The sequence below is a fragment of the Pseudonaja textilis genome, chromosome 2, assembly GCF_049901715.1.
Source record: "Pseudonaja textilis isolate UNSWEBS1 chromosome 2, rPseTex1.2, whole genome shotgun sequence".
NCBI classification, from domain to species: domain Eukaryota; kingdom Metazoa; phylum Chordata; class Lepidosauria; order Squamata; family Elapidae; genus Pseudonaja; species Pseudonaja textilis.
In genome coordinates, this window is record NC_141991.1 from 144,244,830 (window position 1) to 144,255,036 (window position 10,207).

Genomic DNA, 10,207 nt, shown 5'->3' on the forward strand with positions numbered 1-10,207 from the left:
AGGTTTTTTGCTATTAAATAAGCCTAAGGGGAATTTATATTGATTTGGGCCATTTGCTAAGGGGAAATTATATTGATTTGTGATTGTCCTTTGTTTAAGAACTGCGCACTTCAAAACTTAAAAATCACAGAGTCCAAAGCACCTAACCTACGGTATGTGTTAAATTACCTGACTCAGCCAGCTGTTCTAGGACTGAAGGATGCAGTTTGGCTTGTTCAGAGAACATTTTGCTGGAGATAAATTTGGCCCTTTCCGAACAACAGGTGCTTCTCCTCTCTGTTCATGCCTTTCTTTTTTAATGTTGTGATTCTGAGGATCAGCAATGTTAATTGCGTTTTAACTACTTTACCACAATATTTAAGCTCTTTAGAAACACATTTTCTCTTTCGTCCCGGTCAATTTCCGCAACGGGAGAGCTGAATGACTTCTCTTGCCAGTCTCAAAAATGGCCGCCTTGAAAACAGAACCGGCAGATTCCCCTGTAGCAAGAGAGAATCCCGTATGTTCACAGCACGGGGCTCCCTGCCAGTTTTCAACATGGCCGTCGAGACTTTCGTACTTCCTAGCTTACGTGAGCGCTCTGTGCCTTGTCTCTGTGGTCTAACGGAAGTAGCTTTGGGCTGCCTGCTGTTGTTTACCCCACATATAGCTGATGCCGATGTAAATAAAGTGGGGAAAGGTAAGGAATCCTCTGGGATGAAGCGGAGGGAGGAAGAGGGGGGGACAAACTTCAGGCCGGCCGCTTTGGATTTTTAGGAAAGAAACCGAAGTGGCAGATTCTTGTATCTCCCCCATTAGGACAGATTGAGTTGAAAAATTTTGGGAGGGGAGGACGGGGTAGCTCTGTCGAAGTGGGAAGTAGGTATATATATGTTGTTCGAGAAGACCTTGCAGGAGTGTTGGGTATGAACACTTGCATGGGAAGAGGAAGTGGTGATGACTGTGGGGTTGGATAAGATCAGATCCCTATTAGGAGAGAGAATCGCTTTATTGCTGATGGGCTATAAAAGAGATCCTGAGAACAAACCCTGAAGTCAGCCCAAGAAGAAGAAAGACTGGGAAAGGGGGTTGGTTAACAGAAGGAACTGAGGTTACATCGAAACAACAGAAAACAGAGACCGAAGTTCTTAAATGGAGACAGATATGTGTGGCAAAGGTATCTTTTGTGCAACCTTATGGTGCAGTCTCCTTAGTTGAGATGACAGCATAGGTAGGAAAGCTCGTATGTTCTTAGGACCTGCTGAAAAAATGTCATCGGGGCTCTTTGGCCTTCCATTGGCATCATATCTCTCTTGTTGATTTTGTCTTTCTGCACCGGGACGGCTACCTTATTGGGTAAGAACAGAAAAGAACCAAAAACACTTGTGTGCCTGCCTCAATTGAGGCTGTCCCCTCAAGTTCTTATGGCTCAGCAACGTGGGGTCAATAGCCTGCGCTTCAATCAAGATCAGAGTAAGTTACTGAATTCTATTGAATGTGTTCCCAGGAGATCTAGCACCCTTTTATTAGGAGCTTGTAACTGAGAGTCATAGGCCCTTCAAAATAAGAGTTTTGAAATGTTTTCAGCTCCTAAGGTGATCTTGTAATCCCTGCATTTGAGAATAGCCTTGTTGGTGGAAATATACTTTCTTTTTGTGGGGAATTGTATTTTTTATTTCAGGGATTCTTGGGGCTGGTAGTCTTAATACCACTAGTAGATTATGATCTTCATTTTGGCTCCAGTGAGTCATGATGTTCCCAATATACCACACAGTTGATCTATGCTCTCTCATAATAGGCTGTTTCTGCTGTGCTATGGAGACGGGTGTTCGGATCTATAATGTGGAACCTCTTATGGAGAAGGGCCACCTTGGTAAGGAACAAACAGGGCTAAAAATCTAGGACTGTGGAATATCTCTGCTCCTGTGCAGTGAGTCCTATAATAGTACCTCTTGTTTTGTTTTGTTTTTCACTAGATCACGAACAGGTGGGCAGTGTAGGGCTGGTTGAAATGCTACACCGATCTAATCTCCTTGCTATTGTAGGAGGAGGTGGCAACCCTAAATTCTCTGAGATCTCAGGTAGGTATTCTCAAGGGAAGAAGTGAAATCAAAGGAATCATGAGTTGTAAATTTCAGCTATAACAGTGATGCAGAGAAAAGCAAATATGATCTCTGATGGGGATAATCTTCTCTGTTTTTCTATGTCCTTGTTGAGCTATGCTTCCCTTATAGTGTTGATCTGGGATGATTCTCGTGAAGGGAAGGAAGGCAAAGACAAATTGGTATTGGAGTTCACCTTCACCAAACCAGCACTGGCTGTTCGCATGAGACATGACAAGTATGTTTGGAGTTCATTCTCTTTCTACTGGGTCCAGAACATGGGTAGGATGTTACATCCTTCTGCTTATCTGAATTTGATTGCCACAGTGCATACCTCTTGTTTCAATATTATGTTTAAAGTCCAGTTATATCCATGCAATTTGTTTACAGTAAAGTCTGTACTGGCATCATTGACTGAAGCAGAAAAAAATAATGTGTATCAATTTATATTCTTGTATCAGAGATTGTCGTATTGACCCACTAGTTGGAAACAAATATAAATGTGTAAATATATACAGTTCTAATTTAATATTTACCTTGTTTTTACTCTGTTGTAAGCTGCCTAAAGTTGCCTCTAGGCAAGATGGGTGGCATATAGATGTAATAAATAAATAAATTTGCCTCTGCAGCAATATTCCCTAATACACTTGTATAATACTAGAATGGTGATGTAGACGAAGAAGTGACCTTGGGACATAGTCAAAAGAGGAATCAGCCTAGAATCTCTAGATAGCCACAGAATACATAGCCAAACACCCCCACCCCTTGAATTCTGTTAACCCTGTGGTTCTTCTACCCCTTTGAGGTACCTCATGCTCCTTATCGCACTATGTCTCCGCTTTGCTTGGATTTTGGCAGGGAAGAAATTCAGCTCCAGAGCGCAGAGGCTTGTCCCTCTGCTCAGGGACTGAAAATCCAAGCAGAGTGAAGGAGAAATGTAGTAAGGTAAGGACCACAGGAGCCTCATGTGAGTAGGGAATGCACAGGCTGTGCACTGGTTTGAGGTGATGGTGGTGCAGACAAGCTTCTCTGCTCTGGAGCTGAAAATCTTTCCTGTCAAAATTCAAGCAGAGTGGAGAAGCAGCATGCTAAGGCAAGGAGCCTGGGTTTCTCAAAGGGTAGGGAATGTCTGGGGGTGGGGGTGGGGCTGTCACAGACTGTGCACAAGTTATTGGGATGCTGTGGGCAAATGTCTCTGCTCCGGGGCTGAAAATCCTACCTACCGAAATCTAAGCAGGATTTTCAACCTCTGACAGAGACACTTGTCTGCAGCACCCACACCCTGACTCACACATATCCTATGTTGGGCATCCCATGGCCTCGTCCACCCCTCTGAGGTACCCCGTATTCCTTACCTGGATTTTCATCTGTTCAGTGACCACCCCCATGAGATTAATAACCACAGGGGAGTGCCTTGATTACAGTCATGTGACACCTCTCTTAACAACTGGTTCAGGGAACAAGATTCCAGTCCCGATTGTAGTTTATTTAATTTATATTGCCACCTATTCACCCATGGCAACTCAAGGCGGCTTACACAATGTAAAACCATATTTAAAACAAAAGATAAAAATAAAAAAACAATAAAAACTAACAAAAGGTATCAAATAAATTAAGTTGTAGGTCAAGACCTACCTGTATTCCTGTATTATAACTGCATACCCCTGTATTATCTTTGCAGAATAATAATTGTGCTGCGGAATCGAATCTATGTGTATTCCTTCCCTGACAACCCTACTAAGCTCTTTGAGTTTGACACCAGGGATAACCCCAAAGGTAAAATGAACCTCACTCACTCAGTGATTCCCTCATTTCACTCCTGTTTTCCTTTACTTGCATAAATGAAGGACCCGCTGCTCCTTCATACTGCATCAAGTCCAACCCTGACAGATACCTCCCTGTTTTTTTATCCATCTCTCACCTCAGGGCTTTGTGATCTCTGCCCCAGTTTGGAAAAGCAGCTCCTGGTTTTCCCTGGGCATAAATGTGGCAGCTTACAGCTTGTGGTGAGTGTTATGTGGTCGGGTGAGGGAGATGACAAGTTAGACATGAGAAAATCTTAGTAAATTTACCATGGCCCGATACCAAAGGGAGACAATTTAATCTCAGGTAAGCTAGTGAAAATGGCAATATTTCTTCATAGGTAGATAATAACCACATTTGATTCTGAAATATTTCAGAATCTTGTGCTATTTATCACACAAAGTAACCCGTACAGATAGCATTCAATTTAAAACCACAATTGGGACCAGAATTTTGGTCACTCAATAATGTGGTTGGTAGGTGAGTTATTACATGACCAGATCAACTATTTTTACAACTATTTTTACAACTATTTTAACATGGTCATTAAGTGACTCGTGAATCCCAGAGTCCATTAAGCAAATCCAGCCTCCCCCAATTGACCTTGTTTGTTAGAACCTGACTGGGAAGGTAACAAATCATGATCACATGACCAAAAGACATGGCAACTGTTGTAAATGCACACTAATTATCAAGCATCCAAATTGTGATCATGTGACTGCAGGGGTGGTGCAGTGATCATAACTTCAAAGATAGGTTATAAGTCATTTTTTCTGAGGCTATTTTAACTTTGAACTGTTGTTAAATGGACAGTCATGAGTTGAGGACTACCTATATATAGAAATCAAATGAGTCACCTGTGTTAGTTGATTGTGTAAAATCAGGTTAAGAGCAATGCCAAGAATTGATTTTTTTTTTAACTTAGTCATGTTAGGTTGGCTTAGTACACACACTCAGATAGGGCAGCCTCTCTAAGCCCCTCCTTCCTTATTAGGCTTGTTTTATCAGTATTGTTGAAGCATTCCCTAAAAACAAAAAGAAGACAACCTTGAGTTTCCCAGGTTGCCTTCCCAGACATTTAATAGCCAGTTTCAACTTGATTATCAGACGGGCTCTTTTGCTTTCATTCTGCATTGAGAAAGATCGGAAGTTGCCAAAAATTTGGATCATTCTTTGTTTTCTTCTCATTGCCAGGTTTAAGACTTGATTGCTCTTCCAGGCTTTTGAAATGTTTGTTACCAGAGGTTTTTTTTTTGTATGTTGGTGATATTAGTTCTGATTTTATTTGGGGGAAGAGGGCTTTGGGTATGGATTTAATTCCCATAACTAGCAAGAAAGAAACACAGACATGCTTATGAACCAAGATTTAAGGATTCTTTAACCTTGACTTCCTTCCATATTTGCTTGTATTTTACCAGCTTTGCACTGTCATTTCTATTTTTTTTATTGTTTTTACTGTTGTGCTCTTAGATTCTGGTATGATATTATTTTTCTAAATATATAATTTGTTTCATTGTAGAACGTGAAACAGGCAGGCAAATAATGAGCAAAGTCTGATTCGGGTGTTTTAAACAGTGTCTGATTTGAATGGTCCTCTTCATCTTTTCATGTGGTCTTGACTCCTAAATTGATGTGTTTTGTGCAAACCAGAATCAGGCTCCCCTTCAGAGTTTGCTTTCCTATATTTGGCTTGCACATGAACTATGGCATTTGAAGGATGGTAATGGGCTGCATTGGACTGAAGGGAGTAATGTGGTGCGTTTTTGCAAACCATTCTGTTGAAATCAAAATAAACTCTTGTTTATTTGTCCTTAATAATGATTTGTCCTCACCTTAGGATCTTTCAAGCACCAAGCCTGGCACCTCGTCTGCCCCATTCACCATCAATGCTCATCAGAGTGAGATTGCCTGTATCTCCCTCAACCAGCAGGGCACTGTTGTGGCCTCTGCCTCAAAGAAAGGAACCCTCATCCGCCTCTTTGACACGCAGACCAAGGAGAAGCTAGTAGAGCTCAGGAGAGGGACTGATCCAGCAACTTTGTATTGGTGAGAACTCCTTCTGTCCCCACTTCACACGGGTGCTCCCTCACAAAATGTGCTCAGCTGTGCCTTCACCTGGGCCGGGCTATTTAGGAAGGCTGTGTTGCATCTCAGATTCCATTCCTCCATTGAGCTCTTGCTTCAATTGCAACCCATCCACCCCAGGGGGAAGGCCTGCAAAACGCAAAAGGGTCACAGGGATAAGTTAATCCACCCTAGAGAGCAGGTCTGCAAAAATTATCAAAAGGGCCACACAGATAAATTAAAAATCCTTGTGGGTGGCAAGGATTACTGGCAGTACTCCAAGAATACCTGGAGTACTGGTCAGCTGTTCTGCCGATAGTGGAAGTGCTGGAGCTGACAGTGGTGGGGCTTGGAAGTGTTCAGCGGCATGTTTTGAGGGGGCAGTGGCAGAGGCTGTAAATTTACTACTTAAAAAAAACCATTGGCAGAAATTAGTTAGGCCTGCTGTGGAGAAATAAATAATATTCTGTTAATCACAACTGCTGGAGACAAATGAAAGGCTAGACAGGGGAATGAGATGCATTGCTGAATTATTTACAGGCTTTGGAATGAGAAACTGATAGTCTTGTTAATGCCACTTCCTGGGAAATGCCCAACCCTGTATCATGAAGTACTGTGGTGAGGCTTCTGACTGAGGTAAATACCTAACAAGGGGATTGCAGCGGAGGCAGATAATGGCACCAAGGAATTGGGATGAATGTTATTAACTTTTGAAGGTAGTTTTGAACTGAGAAGGTGAGATCAGATCAAGCCATATTATTAAAGAGATCGCTGTTCTGGATGGTTTTATTCTGTGCATGGAAAAATAAGCAAAAGGCTTCCAGCTCAAGTTACAAACCTTTTCTGCTTCTTAAGTGTCAATGTTTGTCTTTTGCCTGAGTACTGGCCAGGAAGATAGGTGAGCCAATTTTTAAGGCGGTAACTGATGCAGATATCTGTGCTGCACCAGACAAGTTTGCTGTTTTTATCATTGTTGTAAGCTTGTTTACCAGAGAGAGTGATTTTTCAAGTGGAAGGCCCATGCAGATCAAATCAATCCATCCATCAATTAATGCACTATTACTGGAAGTGCACATACTGCAGGTCGCAAGGTCTTTGTTAGAGAGACTGGTTTGTTCTGCTAGCTAAAAAGCAATACATCTCCAATAGTTTGCAGGCAAGTAAGGGAACCTGCCCTGCTATTATGTAACAAGTGAAGCAAGCTAAGCAAGTGAAACATTGCACAGCATGGCAACATCCAAGGGGCTTGGTCCTAGATTAACAACCCTATGAACAGGTGCCGCTCCCATTTCTTGTTAATGTGTTTCTCAGAGGTTTCATCTCAGATGCTAGTAAACTTGGGGGTTCTGGGTGTCAGTGAGATGATCATATCCAAGGTTTGATTGTGATTTCAGAGGCTCCAGTGGTGTGGCTGTGTAATAAGCTAACATAAGGGTCTTCAAACTTGGCAAGTTTCAGACTTGTGGACTTCAACTCCCAGAATTCCTGAGCTAACATGACTGGAGGAGGAATTCTGGGAATTGAAGTCCACAAGTCTGAAACTTGCCAAGTTTGAAGACCCCTGCTCTAACAGTTTTAGGAACTGCTAAACTCCTAATACAGATCAACCTAGCTCAACCGGAATTGGGGCTGCAAGGACATTCTGGAAGATGTTGAAGACACAGCTCTTCACAAGACCATTTTAACTTTTGGGGGACCATATTTTGGTTTTTTTAAAAATTCTGTTCTTATTTCACTGTTACATAATTGCTTTGTGGATGTTTTGTTTTTCTACTATGTAAACTACCAAGACTTTAACTGATTGTGATGGGGTCCATAACTCCTATTCCTTAGCCAGAAAGGCTAGGAATTATGGAAGTTGCATTCCCAATATTTCTGGAAAGAGGTTGCCTCAGTCAAGGGATATTTTACCATTATTCAGGAGTAATATACAGATTACTGAAAAGAAGGCATTTGCTATTATAGAGACACGATCATGGAAAGAAACCTTGAATTGTCAGATGAAACTCCTTTCTTCCCCACAGCATTAACTTCAGCCACGACTCTTCATTTCTCTGTGCGTCCAGTGACAAAGGGACTGTCCATATCTTTGCCTTGAAAGATACCCGATTAAACCGCCGCTCAGCGTAGGTAGTGGAGGAGGCAGGGAGGATGGTGCTATAAATGGGTATGAAAGATGGTCATCTGTAGGACCTTAATCACATTCTTTCTCCTGCTCTCTCACAGATTGGCCCGTGTGGGAAAAGTTGGGCCCATGATAGGTCAGTATGTGGATTCTCAGTGGAGCTTGGCCAGCTTCACCGTGCCAGCGGAGTCTGCCTGCATCTGTGCTTTTGGGAGAAACACCTCCAAGAACGTCAATTCAGTCATTGGTGAGTGGCACTGATGAGAGGCAGTAGATGAGTTGGGCCTCTTGAAGTGTATCCCATACAACCATGACCCAAGACCAATCCCTGCCATTGATTATTTAGGTTAGGGACCCCCTCTCTCCCTCCCTCTCCTTTTTTAGTTTCCTCATATTTATTACTGGAGTGGTACGGTAGCCTAGAGGTGGAGCTCTCGCCTCACAAACAGGAGGCTGTGAATTCAGTCCTAGGTAGAGGCAGATATTTCTTTCTCTGGGCACAATGAGAATATATCTGCTGAACAAAACTCCGTATTGGCGTCAAGAAGGACATCCGGCCATTAACCACTCTGCTAGCTCCATTCGATTGCCAGACTCCACCCCACAAGGAATTATGGGTTCATTAAAAGATGATGATCATTGTAGATTCTCTGCCATGTGATCTCTTCATGCATTGAGTTCTTCTGAATCCTATTCTTGATCACTTGCCCACATTCTGTTCTGTTTCCTACTCTTACAGCTATCTGTGTGGATGGTACTTTCCATAAGTATGTCTTCACTCCTGATGGAAATTGCAACCGTGAGGCCTTTGATGTCTACTTGGATATATGCGACGATGATGACTTTTGAGTGTAGCTTTATTCCCGTTGTTCAAGCAAAAGCATGTGAGGCTGAAGCCTTGAAATCCAGCGTTACACAAGCAGCAACAGGAGTTTCCTTTCCTCTCCACCTTTGCCCCCGTATGTTCCAGAAGGTTCTTTAATATTCCATAACAAATTTGGAGGTGTGGGGGGAAGCTGCAGGGAATGGGAATTCTGCTGGCAGAAGACCATCACTAGATACAATGCAAAGGTTTTCAGAGTGCCGAGATGGGAAAGGCTGAAAGCATCTTGCTATATAAGGGTGGAGTGAATTCTGGAGAACAGCTGCATTTTTTCTTTCTTGATGCCACCTTTCCAGAAGTCTGTTCTTACTGCTGCTTTAGCTCAGCTGCCATATTCATTTGGGACTGAGAAATACAGACAGCTGAGTTTGAGGAGCAAGAACCTTTCAGGTCACTGTGCTTCCTATACCCTGGGACCTTTGGAGGTACGTATCTGGATGCACCCAACAATGATGGGCATTTGGGGAGGAGGAAAAAAGGCATAGTTAACATTAAGAATCAAGAACAGATGTTTATGTTATTTAATTGACATTCTGTGAACAATAAAGGATGAAGGACATTCTGAAGAACTGACATTCTGATGTGAAATCTTATTTGTTGTCCATATGTAGGTGGAAAATATCATTCTTTATGAAATCCTTCATTGGAGAAGACCAGATAGCAACCCATCCTTTTTTCTAGAGGAAAAAAGCTAGAGTGAACTAGATGCCTTCCTTATTACTTCTATAAGAGCAAGTAGTTTTAAGAGCAGAATATCAATCACACAGATACTCTTTGTCTAATTTAAACTGATAACATTCATATATCATGTGAATTGTGCAGCTTTAAATTATTTCCCTTTTCTACTGACTTCTTTCTGACCTCTCCCTATACCAATATTGTTGTACTAGTTATATAAATACAACACAGTACTCATAACTACCATTGTGAATGCCTCCCCCTGCCATTCTAATTAATAAACACTGGCCAGAATTTTTTGAAGTCACATCTCCCAACCTCTCTATTGTCTTACAAGAATTTTTGTAAGATTAAAAAACAATAAGATTTGGTGAGATTTTTGGACTTTTTATTTTTTATTTTCTTTTTCAAAAAAGCTAACATTTTATTTGTATATTTATTAAATTCAATTCTGTCATAGCAGTAGAAATTTTACAGCGCTGTTCACTGTCTGAAAAATTTGCTGACTATTTTCTTAGCACTTGAGGAACATTCAACTTTGGATGCATTTGTACATCATACTACATTAAAACT

The 10,207-nt window shown here is 41.7% G+C and overlaps 1 protein-coding gene across 1 annotated transcript; it reads left to right on the forward strand.

The window, feature by feature from the left end:
• The first annotated feature begins 527 nt into the window (after positions 1-527).
• WDR45 (WD repeat domain 45) lies at positions 528-9,526 on the forward strand. The gene is made up of 11 exons (XM_026711287.2): positions 528-679; positions 1,346-1,452; positions 1,778-1,852; positions 1,956-2,060; positions 2,214-2,319; positions 3,763-3,857; positions 4,008-4,087; positions 5,722-5,930; positions 7,973-8,074; positions 8,175-8,320; positions 8,813-9,526. Exons 2-11 carry the CDS (start codon positions 1,404-1,406, stop codon positions 8,920-8,922), a joined length of 1,077 nt encoding a protein of 358 aa, XP_026567072.1. The 5' UTR covers positions 528-679; positions 1,346-1,403; the 3' UTR covers positions 8,923-9,526.
• Positions 9,527-10,207: the final 681 nt, after the last annotated feature.

Bases quoted from the DNA above. Each gene is read 5' to 3' on its own strand.
- WDR45 (XM_026711287.2), top strand. From the start codon at position 1,404: ATGGCTCAGCAACGTGGGGTCAATAGCCTGCGCTTCAATCAAGATCAG. The intron at 2,320-3,762 runs GTATGTTTGGAG...TTATCTTTGCAG, and splicing joins GTTCGCATGAGACATGACAA to AATAATAATTGTGCTGCGGA. The intron at 5,931-7,972 runs GTGAGAACTCCT...TCTTCCCCACAG, and splicing joins GATCCAGCAACTTTGTATTG to CATTAACTTCAGCCACGACT.